Raw genomic sequence first — 24,452 nt, forward strand, 5'->3', positions numbered from 1 at the left:
TGTATGTATATACATGTGGACGTGTATGTATATACATGTGGACGTGTATGTATATACATGTGGACGTGTATGTATATACATGTGGACGTGTATGTATATACATGTGGACGTGTATGTATATACATGTGGACGTGTATGTATATACATGTGGACGTGTATGTATATACATGTGGACGTGTATGTATATACATGTGGACGTGTATGTATATACATGTGGACGTGTATGTATATACATGTGGACGTGTATGTATATACATGTGGACGTGTATGTATATACATGTGGACGTGTATGTATATACATGTGGACGTGTATGTATATACATGTGGACGTGTATGTATATACATGTGGACGTGTATGTATATACATGTGGACGTGTATGTATATACATGTGGACGTGTATGTATATACATGTGGACGTGTATGTATATACATGTGGACGTGTATGTATATACATGTGGACGTGTATGTATATACATGTGGACGTGTATGTATATACATGTGGACGTGTATGTATATACATGTGGACGTGTATGTATATACATGTGGACGTGTATGTATATACATGTGGACGTGTATGTATATACATGTGGACGTGTATGTATATACATGTGGACGTGTATGTATATACATGTGGACGTGTATGTATATACATGTGGACGTGTATGTATATACATGTGGACGTGTATGTATATACATGTGGACGTGTATGTATATACATGTGGACGTGTATGTATATACATGTGGACGTGTATGTATATACATGTGGACGTGTATGTATATACATGTGGACGTGTATGTATATACATGTGGACGTGTATGTATATACATGTGGACGTGTATGTATATACATGTGGACGTGTATGTATATACATGTGGACGTGTATGTATATACATGTGGACGTGTATGTATATACATGTGGACGTGTATGTATATACATGTGGACGTGTATGTATATACATGTGGACGTGTATGTATATACATGTGGACGTGTATGTATATACATGTGGACGTGTATGTATATACATGTGGACGTGTATGTATATACATGTGGACGTGTATGTATATACATGTGGACGTGTATGTATATACATGTGGACGTGTATGTATATACATGTGGACGTGTATGTATATACATGTGGACGTGTATGTATATACATGTGGACGTGTATGTATATACATGTGGACGTGTATGTATATACATGTGGACGTGTATGTATATACATGTGGACGTGTATGTATATACATGTGGACGTGTATGTATATACATGTGGACGTGTATGTATATACATGTGGACGTGTATGTATATACATGTGGACGTGTATGTATATACATGTGGACGTGTATGTATATACATGTGGACGTGTATGTATATACATGTGGACGTGTATGTATATACATGTGGACGTGTATGTATATACATGTGGACGTGTATGTATATACATGTGGACGTGTATGTATATACATGTGGACGTGTATGTATATACATGTGGACGTGTATGTATATACATGTGGACGTGTATGTATATACATGTGGACGTGTATGTATATACATGTGGACGTGTATGTATATACATGTGGACGTGTATGTATATACATGTGGACGTGTATGTATATACATGTGGACGTGTATGTATATACATGTGGACGTGTATGTATATACATGTGGACGTGTATGTATATACATGTGGACGTGTATGTATATACATGTGGACGTGTATGTATATACATGTGGACGTGTATGTATATACATGTGGACGTGTATGTATATACATGTGGACGTGTATGTATATACATGTGGACGTGTATGTATATACATGTGGACGTGTATGTATATACATGTGGACGTGTATGTATATACATGTGGACGTGTATGTATATACATGTGGACGTGTATGTATATACATGTGGACGTGTATGTATATACATGTGGACGTGTATGTATATACATGTGGACGTGTATGTATATACATGTGGACGTGTATGTATATACATGTGGACGTGTATGTATATACATGTGGACGTGTATGTATATACATGTGGACGTGTATGTATATACATGTGGACGTGTATGTATATACATGTGGACGTGTATGTATATACATGTGGACGTGTATGTATATACATGTGGACGTGTATGTATATACATGTGGACGTGTATGTATATACATGTGGACGTGTATGTATATACATGTGGACGTGTATGTATATACATGTGGACGTGTATGTATATACATGTGGACGTGTATGTATATACATGTGGACGTGTATGTATATACATGTGGACGTGTATGTATATACATGTGGACGTGTATGTATATACATGTGGACGTGTATGTATATACATGTGGACGTGTATGTATATACATGTGGACGTGTATGTATATACATGTGGACGTGTATGTATATACATGTGGACGTGTATGTATATACATGTGGACGTGTATGTATATACATGTGGACGTGTATGTATATACATGTGGACGTGTATGTATATACATGTGGACGTGTATGTATATACATGTGGACGTGTATGTATATACATGTGGACGTGTATGTATATACATGTGGACGTGTATGTATATACATGTGGACGTGTATGTATATACATGTGGACGTGTATGTATATACATGTGGACGTGTATGTATATACATGTGGACGTGTATGTATATACATGTGGACGTGTATGTATATACATGTGGACGTGTATGTATATACATGTGGACGTGTATGTATATACATGTGGACGTGTATGTATATACATGTGGACGTGTATGTATATACATGTGGACGTGTATGTATATACATGTGGACGTGTATGTATATACATGTGGACGTGTATGTATATACATGTGGACGTGTATGTATATACATGTGGACGTGTATGTATATACATGTGGACGTGTATGTATATACATGTGGACGTGTATGTATATACATGTGGACGTGTATGTATATACATGTGGACGTGTATGTATATACATGTGGACGTGTATGTATATACATGTGGACGTGTATGTATATACATGTGGACGTGTATGTATATACATGTGGACGTGTATGTATATACATGTGGACGTGTATGTATATACATGTGGACGTGTATGTATATACATGTGGACGTGTATGTATATACATGTGGACGTGTATGTATATACATGTGGACGTGTATGTATATACATGTGGACGTGTATGTATATACATGTGGACGTGTATGTATATACATGTGGACGTGTATGTATATACATGTGGACGTGTATGTATATACATGTGGACGTGTATGTATATACATGTGGACGTGTATGTATATACATGTGGACGTGTATGTATATACATGTGGACGTGTATGTATATACATGTGGACGTGTATGTATATACATGTGGACGTGTATGTATATACATGTGGACGTGTATGTATATACATGTGGACGTGTATGTATATACATGTGGACGTGTATGTATATACATGTGGACGTGTATGTATATACATGTGGACGTGTATGTATATACATGTGGACGTGTATGTATATACATGTGGACGTGTATGTATATACATGTGGACGTGTATGTATATACATGTGGACGTGTATGTATATACATGTGGACGTGTATGTATATACATGTGGACGTGTATGTATATACATGTGGACGTGTATGTATATACATGTGGACGTGTATGTATATACATGTGGACGTGTATGTATATACATGTGGACGTGTATGTATATACATGTGGACGTGTATGTATATACATGTGGACGTGTATGTATATACATGTGGACGTGTATGTATATACATGTGGACGTGTATGTATATACATGTGGACGTGTATGTATATACATGTGGACGTGTATGTATATACATGTGGACGTGTATGTATATACATGTGGACGTGTATGTATATACATGTGGACGTGTATGTATATACATGTGGACGTGTATGTATATACATGTGGACGTGTATGTATATACATGTGGACGTGTATGTATATACATGTGGACGTGTATGTATATACATGTGGACGTGTATGTATATACATGTGGACGTGTATGTATATACATGTGGACGTGTATGTATATACATGTGGACGTGTATGTATATACATGTGGACGTGTATGTATATACATGTGGACGTGTATGTATATACATGTGGACGTGTATGTATATACATGTGGACGTGTATGTATATACATGTGGACGTGTATGTATATACATGTGGACGTGTATGTATATACATGTGGACGTGTATGTATATACATGTGGACGTGTATGTATATACATGTGGACGTGTATGTATATACATGTGGACGTGTATGTATATACATGTGGACGTGTATGTATATACATGTGGACGTGTATGTATATACATGTGGACGTGTATGTATATACATGTGGACGTGTATGTATATACATGTGGACGTGTATGTATATACATGTGGACGTGTATGTATATACATGTGGACGTGTATGTATATACATGTGGACGTGTATGTATATACATGTGGACGTGTATGTATATACATGTGGACGTGTATGTATATACATGTGGACGTGTATGTATATACATGTGGACGTGTATGTATATACATGTGGACGTGTATGTATATACATGTGGACGTGTATGTATATACATGTGGACGTGTATGTATATACATGTGGACGTGTATGTATATACATGTGGACGTGTATGTATATACATGTGGACGTGTATGTATATACATGTGGACGTGTATGTATATACATGTGGACGTGTATGTATATACATGTGGACGTGTATGTATATACATGTGGACGTGTATGTATATACATGTGGACGTGTATGTATATACATGTGGACGTGTATGTATATACATGTGGACGTGTATGTATATACATGTGGACGTGTATGTATATACATGTGGACGTGTATGTATATACATGTGGACGTGTATGTATATACATGTGGACGTGTATGTATATACATGTGGACGTGTATGTATATACATGTGGACGTGTATGTATATACATGTGGACGTGTATGTATATACATGTGGACGTGTATGTATATACATGTGGACGTGTATGTATATACATGTGGACGTGTATGTATATACATGTGGACGTGTATGTATATACATGTGGACGTGTATGTATATACATGTGGACGTGTATGTATATACATGTGGACGTGTATGTATATACATGTGGACGTGTATGTATATACATGTGGACGTGTATGTATATACATGTGGACGTGTATGTATATACATGTGGACGTGTATGTATATACATGTGGACGTGTATGTATATACATGTGGACGTGTATGTATATACATGTGGACGTGTATGTATATACATGTGGACGTGTATGTATATACATGTGGACGTGTATGTATATACATGTGGACGTGTATGTATATACATGTGGACGTGTATGTATATACATGTGGACGTGTATGTATATACATGTGGACGTGTATGTATATACATGTGTATGTGGGTGGACTGGGCCATTCTTTCGTCTGTTCCTTGCGTTATCTCGTGAATGCGGGAGACAGTGACAAAGTATAATAAATCTATTGTAAGCAGATGATGACACCATTGTTATTCAGTGTTCTTATGAACAACACTGCTAGAGATAAGAGCATGGTGAGCTGAACAAGGCATGATACCTAATCATGTTGAAATATGTTATCACATCTATTGTCATTTCATGTGTGGCGGGGTGGCGACAGGAATGAATAAGGGCAGACAGTATGAATTATGTTTTTTTTTTTTTTTTTTTTTTTTTTTTATACTTTGTCGCTGTCTCCCGCGTTTGCGAGGTAGCGCAAGGAAACAGACGAAAGAAATGGCCCAACCCCCCCCCCCCATACACATGTACATACACACGTCCACACACGCAAATATACATACCTACACAGCTTTCCATGGTTTACCCCAGACGCTTCACATGCCTTGATTCAATCCACTGACAGCACGTCAACCCCTGTATACCACATGACTCCAATTCACTCTATTCCTTGCCCTCCTTTCACCCTCCTGCATGTTCAGGCCCCGATCACACAAAATCTTTTTCACTCCATCTTTCCACCTCCAATTTGGTCTCCCTCTTCTCCTCGTTCCCTCCACCTCCGACACATATATCCTCTTGGTCAATCTCTCCTCACTCATTCTCTCCATGTGCCCAAACCATTTCAAAACACCCTCTTCTGCTCTCTCAACCACGCTCTTTTTATTTCCACACATCTCTCTTACCCTTACGTTACTTACTCGATCAAACCACCTCACACCACACATTGTCCTCAAACATCTCATTTCCAGCACATCCATCCTCCTGCGCACATCTCTATCCATAGCCCACGCCTCGTAACCATACAACATTGTTGGAACCACTATTCCCTCAAACATACCCATTTTCGCTTTCCGAGATAATGTTCTCGACTTCCACACATTTTTCAAGGCTCCCAAAATTTTCGCCCCCTCCCCCACCCTATGATCCACTTCCGCTTCCATGGTTCCATCCGCTGACAGATCCACTCCCAGATATCTAAAACACTTCACTTCCTCCAGTTTTTCTCCATTCAAACTCACCTCCCAATTGACTTGACCCTCACCCCTACTGTACCTAATAACCTTGCTCTTATTCACATTTACTCTCAACTTTCTTCTTCCACACACTTTACCAAACTCAGTCACCAGCTTCTGCAGTTTCTCACATGAATCAGCCACCAGCGCTGTATCATCAGCGAACAACAACTGACTCACTTCCCAAGCTCTCTCATCCCCAACAGACTTCATACTTGCCCCTCTTTCCAGGACTCTTGCATTTACTTCCCTTACAACCCCATCCATAAACAAATTAAACAACCATGGAGACATCACACACCCCTGCCGCAAACCTACATTCACTGAGAACCAATCACTTTCCTCTCTTCCTACACGTACACATGCCTTACATCCTCGATAAAAACTTTTCACTGCTTCTAACAACTTGCCTCCCACACCATATATTCTTAATACCTTCCACAGAGCATCTCTATCAACTCTATCATATGCCTTCTCCAGATCCATAAATGCTACATACAAATCCATTTGCTTTTCTAAGTATTTCTCACATACATTCTTCAAAGCAAACACCTGATCCACACATCCTCTACCACTTCTGAAACCGCACTGCTCTTCCCCAATCTGATGCTCTGTACATGCCTTCACCCTCTCGATCAATACCCTCCCATATAATTTACCAGGAATACTCAACAAACTTATACCTCTGTAATTTGAGCACTCACTCTTATCCCCTTTGCCTTTGTACAATGGCACTATGCACGCATTCCGCCAATCCTCAGGCACCTCACCATGAGTCATACATACATTAAATAACCTTACCAACCAGTCAACAATACAGTCACCCCCTTTTTTAATAAATATATACATGTGTATATAGGTACATGTCTATGTGTGTATATATATATATATGTATACATTGAGATGTATAGGTATGTATATGTGCATGTGTGGATGTGTATGTATATACATGTGGACGTGTATGTATATACATGTGTATGTGGGTGGACTGGGCCATTCTTTCGTCTGTTCCTTGCGTTATCTCGTGAATGCGGGAGACAGTGACAAAGTATAATAAATCTATTGTAAGCAGATGATGTCATGTAGTTAGTCAACTCATGGGAAGAGCTAAATAGGATGGCGGGTCACTCTGATAATACATATGTACAGAAGGACAGTGAGAGTGAATGTAAATAAAAACAAAAATCAAAATCAAGACAATTTTTAAAGTCAGACTGTAAGATAAGTTTGCATGATGATGAAATGAAAGCTGTGGAGGAGTTTAAACATTTTGAGGTGAAATTAAATTAGAATGGTAGCAGGACAGATGAAGCTGAAAGTACAATCATGCATGGGTAGAAAATCTGCATAAAATAAAAGCTCAGAAGAGAAAAAATTAAACAACAAAAGAGCAAGAAGCTTGCATTAAGACACATTCATTCCAATCCTGATGTATGGCTGTGAAACCAAATTGCACAAAGGTCAGGAGTAAATCATAAAAGGAGTAGGATTGGATAATCTGCATAATAGTTGGAATCAGGAGAATAGCCAAAATGAAGAATTACGAAGTTAGGTTACGTGGTATAAAGTCTTTTAGAAAGGCGCTTTGAGAAAAGATTTAAAGGTTGTATGGGCATGTAGAACATAAAGGAGGTGATATGCTCAACAAGATATACTGTGGCACAAGAGATCTGATCAATGTCAGAGAAATTTCAGATGTCCATGGAATGGGAATCAGATGCAATGGAAGCAATCTGTATATGGAGGTGTCATGAATGAACACTTGCCATTAATTGAGAAAGGAACTTAGTGCATAAAAATTAAGAAGCACTTTTAAGAGACTGAAGGTCCATGCTTCACTTTAACTCACTGAGCACAGGTTGAGGATGTATGTGACTGATGCTTGGAGGCTGAATTTACCTGATCCATCCCATAAGTTTGGAATGAAATACAGTAATGATTGTAGAGAGCACAGTAATGAGAGAAGTGTCAAAAGCACAAGGATAGGTATCTATCATGGAAGAGAAGTATAGATGCAGTGATAACCTACTGAGGCTAGGGATATTATATATGAAAAAAAAAGATGATGCAAGAGTAATGGTAGGGCAATGCATGCAATGGAAGCTATTTGTGTGTGAAGGCGTGAACAAACAAGCCACTCTCGCTTGAGAAGCGTTTTGTGTGTGAAGGTGTGAATAGACAAGTCAGTCTTGCTTGACTTGTCAAACTAGTGAGCAAAGGACATAAACAAGAATCTTTAAAGGTGTGAAAGTCCAAGTTTCATTTTAAGACACTAAGCATGTGTTGAGGATGTGTACAAGTGGTCTCAGAGGCTGTATGCATCTGGTCCACCATATGGAAGTGGAAATGGAGTTCATGACAATAATAGATAGATACACTGTAGACATATTTTAATGATAATATTCCTCTTGAAAAGTCAGTGTTGATTCTCATATTAACCATGGACTTAAAAAACAGTTTTCATGTTGATTAAGGACTTAAAAAACAGTTCTTATAATGTACATTCTCTGACAGTGGAAATAGTATTTGTGCCTTACCAAAAAAATTATGGAGTAGACTGGCTGACATATTTGTCTTACATGAATACAAACAGATCCAAGAATTAATTTTTACTATCTTATTAGAAATCCTACAATAATCATTCTAAATTCTGACATCAACATCACACTCTTCGGTCCTCTAAAGCCTTTGAAATTTTTAGGAATTTCAGATTCTGAATAATGTCCCTTTATCTATGTATCAAGGTATTTCAATGTGTGATCAATTCTGTAAGTTGGATGTTTCATTCTTTTTGGTTCTAAGTCTGGTATACTTTTGGATTCTCTTGGCTTGTTGAAATGAGAAAGACTTTATAAATCAATTCAATATAAAGTTAAAAGATATAAAAATGAAAAAGAAAAAAAGCAACTGGAATCCCTTTGAGATTCTTTAGCAATATGACAGGTTGTGTACATGGGTGCAAACATGTTTCTGTTAAGTAACTTTAATGGGACCCAAATAAAATTTCAAGATAATTACCATCATATCCTAGTGTATCACTAATTTACTTGAAAATTTCACCTTAATTCTTCCTGCGTCATTGCAAGTTTATGTTTACATCTGCTAGATGCATGAGTAACAACATCATAGCTGCCATATGGACACTTTGAAGAGCACTCTTCCACCATGATATTTGTTAGGTGACTTGACAGCTGTGAAATTTCCAAGGGTGATTTGTTACTGCTGAGACATGTGGCATCATTACAGGTTATCAGATATTATCAACTGAAAGTGAAATTTTTATTATTTTATTATACTTTGTCGCTGTCTCCCGCGTTTGCGAGGTAGCGCAAGGAAACAGATGAAAGAAATGGCCCAACCCCCCCCCCATACACATGTATATACATACGTCCACACACGCAAATATACATACCTACACAGCTTTCCATGGGTTACCCCAGACGCTTCACATGCCCTGATTCAATCCACTGACAGCAACAACCCCGGTATACCACATCGCTCCAATTCACTCTATTCCTTGCCCTCCTTTCACCCTCCTGCATGTTCAGGCCCCGATCACACAAAATCTTTTTCACTCCATCTTTCCACCTCCAATTTGGTCTCCCTCTTCTCCTCGTTCCCTCCACCTCCAACACATATATCCTCTTGGTCAATCTTTCCTCATTCATTCTCTCCATGTGCCCAAACCACTTCAAAACACCCTCTTCTGCACTCTCAACCACGCTCTTTTTATTTCCACACATCTCTCTTACCCTTACGTTACTCACTCGATCAAACCACCTCACACCACACATTGTCCTCAAACATCTCATTTCCAGCACATCCATCCTCCTGCGCACAACTCTATCCATAGCCCACGCCTCGCAACCATACAACATTGTTGGAACCACCATTCCTTCAAACATACCCATTTTTGCTTTCCGAGATAATGTTCTCGACTTCCACACATTCTTCAAGGCCCCCAGAATTTTCGCCCCCTCCCCCACCCTATGATCCACTTCCACTTCCATGGTTCCATCCGCTGCCAGATCCACTCCCAGATATCTAAAACACTTTACTTCCTCCAGTTTTTCTCCATTCAAACTCACCTCCCAATTGACTTGACCCTCAACCCTACATGAAATATCAGCACAATTTCATACATGTGTAAGACTCAGGTTGACTGCGTTTGAGATACATGCATAGGACTGAAAAGGTTAATATGCTACAGTTCCAGTTAAGTTGTAATAGCCAATTTTAACAGGGATTCTCTTTCTCCTCCCTTTTCGTTAAAACATAACAGAACAAAAGTTTTCACCAAACCATAATAGAACAAAACAGAAGGCACAGAATCTTTTCAGACAAACTTAAAGACAAACTGGTTAAAAAGAATATGCTAGACTGGGGCCTATTCAGAGAGGGGAAGTAACATGTTCCTGACAAGATTCATGAAGACAAGTATATTAGCAACTAGAGTCTGATTAAAATAATCATTTCAAATTTACAAGAAAATGTATTTACCTGTAGATGATCCCTTCTTCTTGGAACTGGCAATGTCACTTTCATTGGTTTTACTTTCACTTTCTGTTTCCTCTAACTCACTTTCATTATCCTCTTCCTCCTCTTCCTCTTCACTACTTTCTTCATTTTCATTCTTCTCTACTCCTGAGGTTTGTTTGTCTTTCCTGAATTCACAACAGTCCTTGTTTACTTCTAAGTGGGCTCCTCTTTTCTCACTCTCCTTATTCTCATGTTTCTCATGTATGGTATCTGATAAAGTGTCCTTTGTCTGCATATTTCCAGAATTGTTTTTGCCTATAGTGGAATTTTCTTCTTCCTCCTCCTCTTCCACATCATACTCTGAATCCTCATCGCTTTCTTCCTCTTCACTTTGAATATTTCTCCTTTCAATTTTCCTTGCTGCCATCAACTGCTTGAACTTAGAACTTTCACCTCTTTTCACTTCCACAGTCTCTCCTTCACTAACCTTCCTCCCTTCCTCTGCCTTTGTCCTATTCACTTTATCTTCTGGTCGACTCTTTTCTGTGATTCGCCTTTTCATTTTTTCATTTTCTATTACTGTCTTTTTACTCACCTCCTCTTCTTTATCCTCTGCATTAGCTCGAATGCAAGAAGGTGCTAAACTTCCTCCTCTGCTGTGCCTCTTTGTATGACGATGCTGCTTTTTGTCTGTTTTTTTTTGTTTTTTTAACTGATGTTTGGAAAGAGTATGATTACTAGCAGGTCTACCAAAACAGTCAAATACACTCTCATCATCGGGGGAAGCTTTTTTTGGTTTGCCCTAAAAGAGAAAAAAACAAAACATAAAATACTGGTTTTTGTCTAATGTGCCATATTTCTGTTCAAAATCCATAACTTATTTCTTCAATTGTCTAAGATTCATGAACATGTCAGTTACACAAAACAAGTTCATCTACATACATTGTAAAATCTAATTTTAACTATTCCAAGTTTATCAATGAAATAAATACAATTAACATTGTAAAATCTAATTTTACCTATTCCAAGTTTATCAATGAAATAAATACTAATTGTCTAATAATTTCTTCTATAAAAGATTTAATGTCAGAAAATTTTCTGTGAAAGGCTATAGGAAAGTGGAGGGCACCAAAAATAGGCAAAGGATTAATAGAAGATGTATCATAGAGAGAGGGAAAGTTGGAATTACTCATAGAGGAATTAGTACTAAAAAGAGTGACTTTATCAAAAGGAATAACTTCTATGTAGCAACATTCATGATATGGAGAAATAAAGGAAATGTAAATAAAGAGAAAGTGGTTAAACATACTTAAGTCATAAACCAAAAAGATCAATCATTAAAGAGAAAGCATCACACTTTTTCTGCTTAAGAGAAAGCTTCACCTCACATATAATTGTTCTTTATACCTTACTTCTGGGGTAGTCTGGAACATTGCACACATCCAGTCTCTACCTTGTACAACATAGCAAAACCAAACTACATACTTACAATATTTTCAGAATGTATTAAAAGATGAATGTGAGTTGAATGAAAGAAATTTTCCAGGTCTGTTTTGCCAGGCCCCTTGCCTGAATGGCTTCAGAACTAAAGTGACTGAACAATACATCATACAAAAAAATAGTAATTTAGGAATGAGGCATACACACTTCCATTACTGCAACAAAAACCTCTGATATATGTGGTGACAGTGGCATTACCCAAAGGGTGGCAATAACCTTCCCAAGAGAAATGTTAAAAAAAATTCACATGTCTGTCCTGCCAGTAATACAATAAAGCCCTAAGTGGCATTTACAAAACATTTAGGAAGTGAAAAAGCAGACAAGTTTGGGATCAGATGAAACAACTGTGTAGGTACTGCACAAGTGATTGTGGTGAAAAAAGATCCAAGAGCCCAGGAGAGCGTCCTTATGATTTGGAACACATGGGTGATGATTTGATCAATATCATAAAGAACAGAAAATTTTGGGGGATTCAATAACCCTACTATCTGCATAGGACAATCTTAGCTATTTACTGAGGTGTATGTTTCAGTCATCCAAGCACAGGTCTTTCTTTGTAGGCAAGAGACATTAAGGCCACCAGACTTAAATTTAAATAGTGTCCATCCATTACCATAAATTCCCTTCAAATTCGATAAGAGTTTTGGAAAGAGGGGCAAGTATGAAGTCTGTTGGGGATGAGAGAGCTTAGGAAGTGAGTCAGTTGTTGTTCGCTGATGATACAGCGCTGGTGGCTGATTCATGTGAGAAACTGCAGAAGCTGGTGACAGTTTGGTAAAGTGTGTGAAAGAAGAAAGTTAAGAGTAATTGTGAATAAGAGCAAGATTATTAGGTACAGTAGGGTTAAGGGTCAAGTCAATTGGGAGGTGAGTTTGAATGGAGAAAAACTGGAGGAAGTGAAGTGTTTTAGATATCTGGGAGTGGATCTGGCAGCGGATGGAACCATGGAAGTGGAAGTGGATCATAGGGTGGGGGAGGGGGCGAAAATTCTGGGAGCCTTGAAGAATGTGTGGAAGTCGAGAACATTATCTCGGAAAGCAAAAATGGGTATGTTTGAAGAAATAGTGGTTCCAACAATGTTGTATGGTTGCGAGACGTGGGCTATGGATAGAGTTGTGAGCAGGAGGATGGATGTGCTGGAAATGAGATGTTTGAGGACAATATGTGGTGTGAGGTGGTTTGATCGAGTAAGTAACGTAGGGGTAAGAGAGATGTGTGGAAAGAAAAAGAGCGTGGTTGAGAGAGCAGAAGAGGGTGTTTTGAAATGGTTCGGGCACATGGAGAGAATGAGTGAGGAAAGATTGACCAAGAGGATATATGTGTCGGAGGTGGAGGGAACGAGGAGAAGAGGGAGACCAAATTGGAGGTGGAAAGATGGAGTGAAAAAGATTTTGTGTGATCGGGGCCTGAACATGCAGGAGGGTGAAAGGAGGGCAAGGAATAGAGTGAATTGGAGCGATGTGGTATACCGGGGTTGACGTGCTGCCAGTGGATTGAATCAAGGCATGTGAAGCGTCTGGGGTAAACCATGGAAAGCTGTGTAGGTATGTATATTTGCGTGTGTGGACGTATGTATATACATGTGTATGGGGGTGGGTTGGGCCATTTCTTTCGTCTGTTTCCTTGCGCTACCTCGCAAACGCGGGAGACAGCGGCAAAAAAAAAAAAAATAAAAAATAAAAAAATGATTGTGGATGACTCTAATGTAAAGGGAAAGATTATTTTTCAAATCTTATTGCTCCTCCTGCATAGGTGAGGTAGCATAAGGGACAAACAAAAAGTAGATTCATTTGCGTAACCCACACTCTTGCTGTCATGCATACTGCACTAAAACAAGTACATGCCAGCCATAGCCTAACACTAACAAATTTCTACAGTGGGCATATTTCCACATCATGTGAGATACATCCTAACCTGGGAAAGTATAACTTTCCAGCTCTGTTCTGGAAATAAAAATGAAAAGTACACACACATGTACACAAACACCATAAATATATTCAAGGGGTAGTATGACATTGGAGAATGTTCAATAGATAGGGCATCATGAGTGTAAAACTCCCTCCCCATACAGTAAAAAAAGATAAATATAAGCATGTAATTACACTCCTATTTGAGACATACATTAACCAGGAAAGAATATACACAATTCAACCTGTAATTTCAAGATTTCTGGAAGGTCTACAACTCAAAATAGGATGCATTAATAAGGTTGGGAATAGAATGTGAAGTGATTTGAGCACTGGAAATTAAGTGGAGGGTGCCACATTCTGGGAGTTTAATAGGGCTTGGGAGTGAAGTTTCTCAATGTCAAAAGGAATACCCAAGAGTGTTGCCAACTCCAGTGTATAAGCTTCTTCTAATTTTTCTTCTTTTTTAAGATTCAATTTATAAGAAAATGAGTGGCTAACATTGGGAAGTTGGCAAGTGTAGCTAAGTTTTAAGAATACAAAACTTAGCTACACTTGTTAACTACCCTAATGGTAGCCACTCACTCACTTAAGAAACTGAATCTTCCTAAACAAAAGTGCAGCTCTGACTTGACTAAAGAGAGCAGAGTTTTAGTGCAACAAAAGGCAACAATGTCAGCATCAGTAAAAGATTCAAAGCCTCATGACTGAACCCATTTTCTACTAGTAAACTATACTGCTGTTACTATAATTACCTTGGAGGATCAGTAAAAGACCTCTAGCACTGTCTGAGCCAACAAAGAAAAAGTAATATAGATCATAAAAATGCTGGGAAATTAGAGAGGAAAGAAAGAACAAACTTGTCAACAGACATTAACAAAGCCCAGTACTTTAATAAAGATTTTGTTTCAAACTGGACTACAGTCTGGTATGGACACAAATAAGGGAATATACCAAGACCAGCTAGCCATAAAAAGATCCACAGAAAAACGACAAGTGGTAGAGATGAAGAGGAACCACAAGAGAAAATATGTTTGGAAATGTTATAAGAATTTGCTAAAAAAGCAAGAACAAAAGTTAACACAACTAAAGGAGAAGTTAAAGAAACTGAGAAATCAATTCAAGGATTATGAATGGTGTCAGATGTGACTGGAACTTTGGAAATCTGACAAATACAATCAGTGGATTAAATTCTAGTTATCATACTTTGTCACTGTCTCCCCGCATTAGCGAGATAGCGCAAGGAAACAGACGAAAGAATGGCCCAACCCACCCACATACACATGTATCTACATACATGTCCATACATGCACATGTACATACCTATACATCTCAACGTATACATATATACACACACACAGACATATACATATATACACACATGTACATAATTCATACTGTCTCCCCTTATTCATTCCCATTGCCACCCCGCCACGCATGAAATGACAACCCCCTCCTCCCGCATGTGCATGAGGTAGTGCTAGGAAAAGACAACAAAGGCCACATTTGTTCACAATCAGTCTCTAGCTGTCATGTATAATGCACCGACACCACAACTCCCTTTCCACAACCAGGCCCCACAAAACTTTCCATAGTTTACCACAGACGCTTCACATACCCTGGTTCAATCCATTGACAGCACGTTGACCCCGATATACCACATCATTCTAATTCACTCTATTCCTTGCACACCTTTCACCCTTCTGCATGTTCAGGCCCTGATCACTCAGAATCTTTTTCACTCCATCTTTCTACCTCCACTTTGGTCTCCCACTTCTCATTCCTTACACCTCTTGACACATATATCCTCTTTGTCAATCTTTCCTCACTCATTCTCTTCATGTGACCAAACCATTTCAAAATACCCTCTTTGCTCTCTTAACCACACTCTTTTTATTACCACAAATCTCTCATACCCTTTCATTGCTTACTCGAGCTAAGCACCTCACACCACATATTGTCTTCAAACTTGTCATTTCCAGCACATCCATCCTCCTCTGCACAACTCTATCCATAGCCCAAGCCTCGCAACCATATAACATTGTTGGAACCACTATTCCTTCAAACATACCCATTTTTGCTTTCTAAGATAACGTTCTCAACTTCCACACATTTTTCAACGCTCCCAGAACTTTTGCCCCCTCCCCCACCCTATGATTCACTTCCTCTTCCATGGTTCCATCTGCTGCCAAATCCACTCCCAGATATCTAAAACACTTCACTTCATCCAGTTTATCTCCATTCAAACTTACCTCCCAACTGAATTGTCCCTTAACCCTACTGTACCTAATAACCTTGCTCTTATTCACATTTACTCTTAACTTTCTTCTTTCACACACTTTACCAAACTCAGTCACCAGCTTCTGCAGTTTCTCACCCGAATCAGCCACCAGCACTGTATCATCAGCAAACAACAACTGACTCACTTCCCAAGCTCTCTCATCCACAACAGACTGCATACTTGCCCCTCTTTCCAAAACTCTTGCATTCACCTCCCTAACTACCCCATCCATAAACAAATTAAACAACCATGGAGACATCATGCACCCCTGTCGCAACATTCACTGAGAACCAATCACTTACCTCTCTTCCTACTCGTACACATGCCTTACATCCTCTATAAAAACTTCTCACTGCTTCTAACAACTTGCCTCCCACACCATATATTCTTAATAAATTCCACAGAGCATCTCTATCAATTCTATGCCTTCTCCAGATCCATAAATGCTACATACAAATCCATTTGCTTTTCTAAGTATTTCTCACATACATTCTTCAAAGCAAACACCTGATCCACACATCCTCTACCACTTCTGAAACCACACTGCTCTTCCCCAATCTGATGCTCTGTACATGCCTTCACCCTCTCAATCAATACCCTCCCATATAATTTCCCAGAAATACTCAACAGACTTATACCTCTGTAATTTGAGCACTCACTTTTATCCCCTTTGCCTTTGTACAATGGCATTATGCAAGCATTCCACCAATCCTCAGGCACCTCACCATGGGTCATACATACATTAAATAACCTTACCAACTGATCAACAATACAGTCACCCCCTTCTTTAATAAATTCCACTGCAATACCATCCAAACCTGCTGCCCTGCTGGCTTTCATATTCTGCAAAGCTTTTACTACCTCTTCTCTGTTTACTAAATCATTCTCCCTAACCCTCTCACTTTGCACACCACCTCGACCAAAACACCCTATATCTGCCACTCTATCATCAAACACATTCAACAAACCTTCAAAATACTCAGTGGATATAAAAAAAAAATTCATTTCACCAAGATTCAGGAAGTTCATAATGAGAGGTGGTGAATTCACTAAAAAGCAAAAAAGAAAGGACTTAAGAGACTTTTCTAGATGTCTTAGGGGATATTCAGTAAGAGGAAAGGACTAAAATGTATACAGAATCCACTGACAACAGTAAGCACAGAGAGGCAGCTGTTCAGTAAGAAAGGACTAAAACACCTACAGAATCTTTTGACAACAATGGCCAGGAAGGTGTACAAGGAGCTATTTCAGAGAGTGCTGAAGAAGATATGCTGAAATGGTTTGAACATAAGGAGAACGAGTGAGGAGAGGCTGACGAAGAGGATATACATATCTGAAACTGAGGGATCAAGAAGGAAGAGATCAAATTGAAGATAAAAGAATGGAGTAAAAAAGATTTTGAGTGGCTGGGGCCTGAATATTCAGGAGGGTAAAAGGTATGAATGAGATAAAGTGACCTGGAGAGATGTGGCATTGAATGGTAACATACTATCAATGGACTGAATCAAGAGTATGAAGCAGCCACGGGAAGCCATGGAAATGTCTGAGGGGCTTGGTAGTGGATATGGGGCTGCAGTTTCGATGCAATACACACAATGGTAAAGAATGGATATGAGCAAATGAGGCTTTTTTTTCATCTGTTCCTGGTGCTATCTCACTAAACATGGAAAAAGGCAGACAGGCATAGAAAAAATTAACATGAATATACATAAGAATGTGAAATAACCTCTTAAAGTCTCAGGTGATATACTATTACCTTTTCTTCATTTATTGGGAGAGACAGGTCCATCATGGGCTCAAAGACTTGTGAAGACCAATGACACTCCTCGCAGAATACTGAAATAATAAGGAAAGATTTTGAAAAGGAATGTTTGGGGTGTATCATAAGTGGGATGACATTTAGATAGGAAGGAAATGTGTGGGATGACATTTAGATAAGAAAATTTTTTCACAAACCAAAAAATGTTTCAAAAGTTTCCAAGTAATTCATTAGCCCTATAATCACTTTCATCTAAAAGTAGGTAGTAGTTGGTAGGAAGAAAGCGACCGGGGAGGTATATCACCAAAAGTACTTGCCTGGGTAACAACTCTGTACAGAACCAGCACTTCAATGGTTGTCAAGTTGCACTCCTCTGACCCAAGTAGCTACCTTTTCTTTTTACCTCACCCACATGTGAACTACTGGCATTCTGTCCATAAACATACAATCTCTCCTTGTCACCCGTAACATTTAACAACACTAAACTCACAAAACTCATTCTTCACAACATATTTTCCTGTGGTGAGTGCTATGTGCTAGTCCTACCTTTTGGCAAGATCGTAAGAGCAATAGACAGAAGTAGTAGGTAAAAACATTTAGGTAGAAGCATTAGAAAGAAACATTAGGTAGAAGTAGTACGTAGGAACAATAGGTAGGAGCATTAGGTAGAAGGCTGGATCCTCTGCACACAGTATGCTAGACTTGCCCTCTCAGTGGCCTGTTAAGGGTGAGCCACTAATGGATAAGAAACAACTTATCTCAAACTGGCAGGCAGTGACCATGCCAGATCTTCTTTTGATGTAAAATTTCTAAACAGCCCAACAGGGTCCAGAGGGTTCATTAAAGGTCAAATTATCATACAGTAAAGTATAACTGTGCTGCATGGGTAAATTCTACATGAAATATTGTACATGGTATAAAACTAATAGATAAAGAATAAGCAACACACTATACTATGATACGCATATCCAAAATCTTAAATAGAATAATGCTTCCATGTGAGATACACAAATATTTCTTTCTTAATACCAATACTTGATTGCCATTTCTCGTATTAGTGAGGTAGCGCCAGGAAATACATAAAGAAAGACCCATCCACTCACATACATATACATACACATATGCGGGAAACAGTGATTATGTACAATGAATCTATTCATTTATTTCTTATACTTAATCGCCATCTCCAGCGTTAGCGAGATGGCGCAAGGAAACAGACAAAAGAATGACCCAACCCATCCATATACACATGTATATACATAAACGCCCACACATGCACATATACATACCTATACATTTCAACATATACATACATATACATACACAGACACATACATATATACACATGTACATATACATAAGTATACGTATGTAAGTAGGAGAGATGGCCAGAGAGCGTTATTGGATTACGTGTTAATTGACAGGCGCGCGAAAGAGAGACTTTTGGATGTTAATGTGCTGAGAGGTGCAACTGGAGGGATGTCTGATCATTATCTTGTGGAGGCTTAGGTGAAGATTTGTATAGGTTTTCAGAAAAGAAGAGTGAATGTTGGGGTGAAGAGGGTGGTGAGAGTAAGTGAGCTTGGGAAGGAGACTTGTGTGAGGAAGTACCAGGAGAGACTGAGTACAGAATGGAAAAAGGTGAGAACAATGGAAGTAAGGGGAGTGGGGGAGGAATGGGATGTATTTAGGGAATCAGTGATGGATTGCGCAAAAGATGCTTGTGGCATGAGAAGAGTGGGAGGTGGGTTGATTAGAAAGGGTAGTGAGTGGTGGGATGAAGAAGTAAGATTGTTAGTGAAAGAGAAGAGAGAGGCATTTGGACGATTTTTGCAGGGAAAAAATGCAATTGAGTGGGAGATGTATAAAAGAAAGAGACAGGAGGTCAAGAGAAAGGTGCAAGAGGTGAAAAAGAGGGCAAATGAGAGTTGGGGTGAGAGAGTATCATTAAATTTTTGGGAGAATAAAAAGATGTTCTGGAAGGAGGTAAATAAAGTGCGTAAGACAAGGGAGCAAATGGGAACTTCGGTGAAGGGCGCAAATGGGGAGGTGATAACAAGTAGTGGTGATGTGAGAAAGAGATGGAGTGAGTATTTTGAAGGTTTGTTGAATGTGTTTGATGATAGAGTGGCAGATATAGGGTGTTTTGGTCGAGGTGGTGTGCAAAGTGAGAGGGTTAGGGAAAATGATTTGGTAAACAGAGAAGAGGTAGTAAAAGCTTTGCGGAAGATGAAAGCCGGCAAGGCAGCAGGTCTGGATGGTATTGCAGTGGAATTTATTAAAAAAGGGGGTGACTGTATTGTTGACTGGTTGGTGAGGTTATTTAACGTATGTATGACTCATGGTGAGGTGCCTGAGGATTGGCGGAATGCGTGCATAGTGCCAATGTACAAAGGCAAAGGGGATAAGAGTGAGTGCTCAAATGTCAGAGGTATAAGTTTGTTGAGTATTCCTGGTAAATTATATGGGAGGGTATTGATTGAGAGGGTGAAGGCATGTACAGAGCATCAGATTGGGGAAGAGCAGTGTGGTTTCAGAAGTGGTAGAGGATGTGTGGATCAGGTGTTTGCTTTGAAGAATGTATGTGAGAAATACTTACAAAAGCAAATGGATTTGTATGTAGCATTTATGGATCTGGAGAAGGCATATGATAGAGTTGATAGATATGCTCTGTGGAAGGTATTAAGAATATATGGTGTGGGAGGCAAGTTGTTAGAAGCAGTGAAAAGTTTTTATCGAGGATGTAAGGCATGTGTACGTGTAGGAAGAGAGGAAAGTGATTGGTTCTCAGTGAATGTAGGTTTGCGGCAGGAGTGTGTGATGTTTCCATGGTTGTTTAATTTGTTTATGGATGGGGTTGTTAGGGAGGTGAATGCAAGAGTTTTGGAAAGAGGGGCAAGTATGAAGTCTGTTGTGGATGAGAGGGCTTGGGAAGTGAGTCAGTTGTTGTTCGCTGATGACACAGCGCTGGTGGCTGATTCATGTGAGAAACTGCAGAAGCTGGTGACTGAGTTTGGTAAAGTGTGTGAAAGAAGAAAGTTAAGAGTAAATGTGAATAAGAGCAAGGTTATTAGGCACAGTAGGGTTGAGGGTCAAGTCAATTGGGAGGTAAGTTTGAATGGAGAAGAACTGGAGGAAGTAAAGTGTTTTAGATATCTGGGAGTGGATCTGGCAGCGGATGGATCCATGGAAGCGGAAGTGAATCATAGGGTGGGGGAGGGGGCAAAAATTCTGGGAGCCTTGAAGAATGTGTGGAAGTCGAGAACATTATCTCGGAAAGCAAAAATGGCTATGTTTGAAGGAATAGTGGTTCCAACAATATTGTATGGTTGCGAGGCGTGGGCTGTGGATAGAGTTGTGCGCAGGAGGGTGGATGTGCTGGAAATGAGATATTTGAGGACAATGTGTGGTGTGAGGTGGTTTGATCGAGTAAGTAATGTAAGGGTAAGAGAGATGTGTGGAAATAAAAAGAGCGTGGTTGAGAGAGCAGAAGAGGGTGTTTTGAAATGGTTTGGGCACATGGAGAGAATGAGTGAGGAAAGATTGACCAAGAGGATATATGTGTCGGAGGTGGAGGGAACGAGGAGAAGTGGGAGACCAAATTGGAGGTGGAAAGATGGAGTGAAAAAGATTTTGAGTGATTGGGGCCTGAACATGCAGGAGGGTGAAAGGCGGGCAAGGAATAGAGTGAATTGGATCGATGTGGTATACCGGGGTTGACGTGCTGTCAGTGGATTGAACCAGGGCATGTGAAGCTTCTGGGGTAAACCATGGAAAGTTGTGTGGGGCCTGGATGTGGAAAGGGAGCTGTGGTTTCGGGCATTATTGCGTGACAGCTGGAGACTGAGTGTGAACGAATGGGGCCTTTGTTGTCTTTTCCTAGTGCTAACTCGCACACATGAGGGGGGAGGGGGATGGTATTCCATGTGTGGCGAGGTGGCGATGGGAATGAATAGGGGCAGGCAGTGTGAATTGTGTGCATGGGTATATATGTATGTGTCTGTGTGTGTATATATATGTGTACATTGAGATGTATAGGTATGTATATTTGCGTGTGTGGGCGTGTGTGTGTGTACATTGTGTATGGGGGTGGGTTGTGCCATTTCTTTCGTCTGTTTCCTTGCGCTACCTCGCAAACGCGGGAGACAGCGACAAAGCAAAATAAATGAAAAATAAATAAATATATATGTATATGTCTGTGTATGTATAGGTATGCATACATTGAAATGTATTGGTATATATATGTATATGTTTCCTTGCGCTACCTCGCTAACACAGGAGACAGCGATTAAGTATAATAAAAAATAAATAAATAAATCTATTTATTTATTTATTTTGCTTTGTTGCTGTCTCCTGCATTAGCGAGGTAGCGCAAGGAAACAGACGAAAGAACGGCCCAACCCACCCACACACACATGTATATACATACACGTCCCCACACGTAAATACACATACCTATACATCTCAACGTATACATGTATATACACACACAGACATATACAAATATACACATGTACATAATTCATACTGTCTGCCTTTATTCATTCCCATCGCCACCTCGCCACACATGAAATAACAACCCCCTCCCCCTCATGTGTGCGAGGGAGCATTACGAAAAGACAACAAAGGCCCCATTCGTTCACACTCAGTCTCTAGCTGTCATGTAATAATGCACCGAAACCACAGCTCCCTTTCCACATCCAGCCCCACAGAACTTTCCATGGTTTACCCCAGAAGCTTCACATGCCCTGGTTCAATCCACTGACAGCACATCGACCCCAGTATACCACATCATTCCAATTCACTCTATTCCTCGCATGCCTTTCACCCTCTTGCATGTTCAGGCCCCGATCACTCAAAATCTTTTTCACTTCATCTTTCCACCTCCAATTTGGTCTCACACTTCACCTCGTTCCCTCCACCTCTGACACATATATCCTCTTTGTCAATCTTTCCTCACTCATTCTCTCCATGTGACCAAACCATTTCAAAACACCCTCTTCTGCTCTCTCAAACACACTCTTTTTATTACCACACATCTCTCTTACCCTATTATTACTTACTCGATCAAACCACCTCACACCACACATTGTCCTCAAACATCTCATTTCCAGCACATCCATTTCCTGTATCAGCAAGGCAGCATTAAGAACTGAGGACTGAGCCTTAGAGGTAATATCCTCACTTGGCCCCCTTCTCTGTTCCTTCTTTTGGAAAATTAAAAACAGGAGGGGAGGATTTCCAGCCCCCCAGCTCCCTCACCTTTTAGTCGCCTTCTATGACACGCAGGGAATACATGGGAAGTAGGTTGTTTTGGTTGGGGTGGTGTGCCAAATGAGAGGGTCAGTGAGAATGAACTGGTTAAGAGAGAAGAGGTAGTGAAAGCTTTGAGGAAGGTGAAAGCTGGCAAGGCGGTGGTTTTGGATGATACTATAGTAGAATTTATTAAGAAAGGGGTGACTGTGTAGTTGATTGGTTGGTAAGGATATTCAATGTATGTATGGATCACGGTTTTGTGCCTGCGGGTTGGCGGAATGCATACATAGTGCCACTGTACAAAGGCAAAGGGGAGAAAGGTGAGTGTTCAAACTACAGAGGCATAACTTTGTTGAGTATTCCTGGGAAATTACATGAGAGGGTATTGAGAAGGTGAGGGCATCAGAGCATCAGACTGGGGAAGAGCAGTGTGGTTTCTGAAGTGATAAGGGATGTGTGGATCAGGTGCTTGCTTTGAAGAATGTGTGTGAGAAATACTCAGAAAAAGAGATGGATTTGTATGTAGCATTTATGGATCTGAAAAGGGAATATCAGAGAGTTGAAAGAGATGCTTTGTGGAAGGTCTTAAGAGTATATGGTATGGGAGGTAAGCACTAGAAGCAGTGAAAAGTTTTCACCAAGGATGTAAGGCATATGTACGAGTAGGAAGAGAGAGTGATTGGTTCCCAGTGAAGGTATGT

The 24,452-nt window shown here is 39.5% G+C and overlaps 1 protein-coding gene across 11 annotated transcripts in view; it reads right to left on the reverse strand.

The window, feature by feature from the left end:
• The window catches only part of Usp16-45 (ubiquitin specific protease 16/45), a 186,060-nt gene that overhangs the window by 73,658 nt on the left and 87,950 nt on the right, over positions 1 to 24,452 (reverse strand). For all 11 annotated transcript variants that reach the window (XM_071668163.1, XM_071668161.1, XM_071668162.1 and 8 more), the window contains 2 exons: positions 18,493 to 18,572; positions 11,070 to 11,850 (listed from right to left, as the gene is read on the reverse strand). In XM_071668163.1, the coding sequence (XP_071524264.1) occupies positions 11,070 to 11,850; positions 18,493 to 18,572 (861 nt within the window). The remainder of the gene's footprint in view (positions 1 to 11,069; positions 11,851 to 18,492; positions 18,573 to 24,452) is intronic.

The sequence above is a fragment of the Panulirus ornatus genome, chromosome 12 (genome assembly GCF_036320965.1).
Source record: "Panulirus ornatus isolate Po-2019 chromosome 12, ASM3632096v1, whole genome shotgun sequence".
Lineage (NCBI taxonomy): Eukaryota > Metazoa > Arthropoda > Malacostraca > Decapoda > Palinuridae > Panulirus > Panulirus ornatus.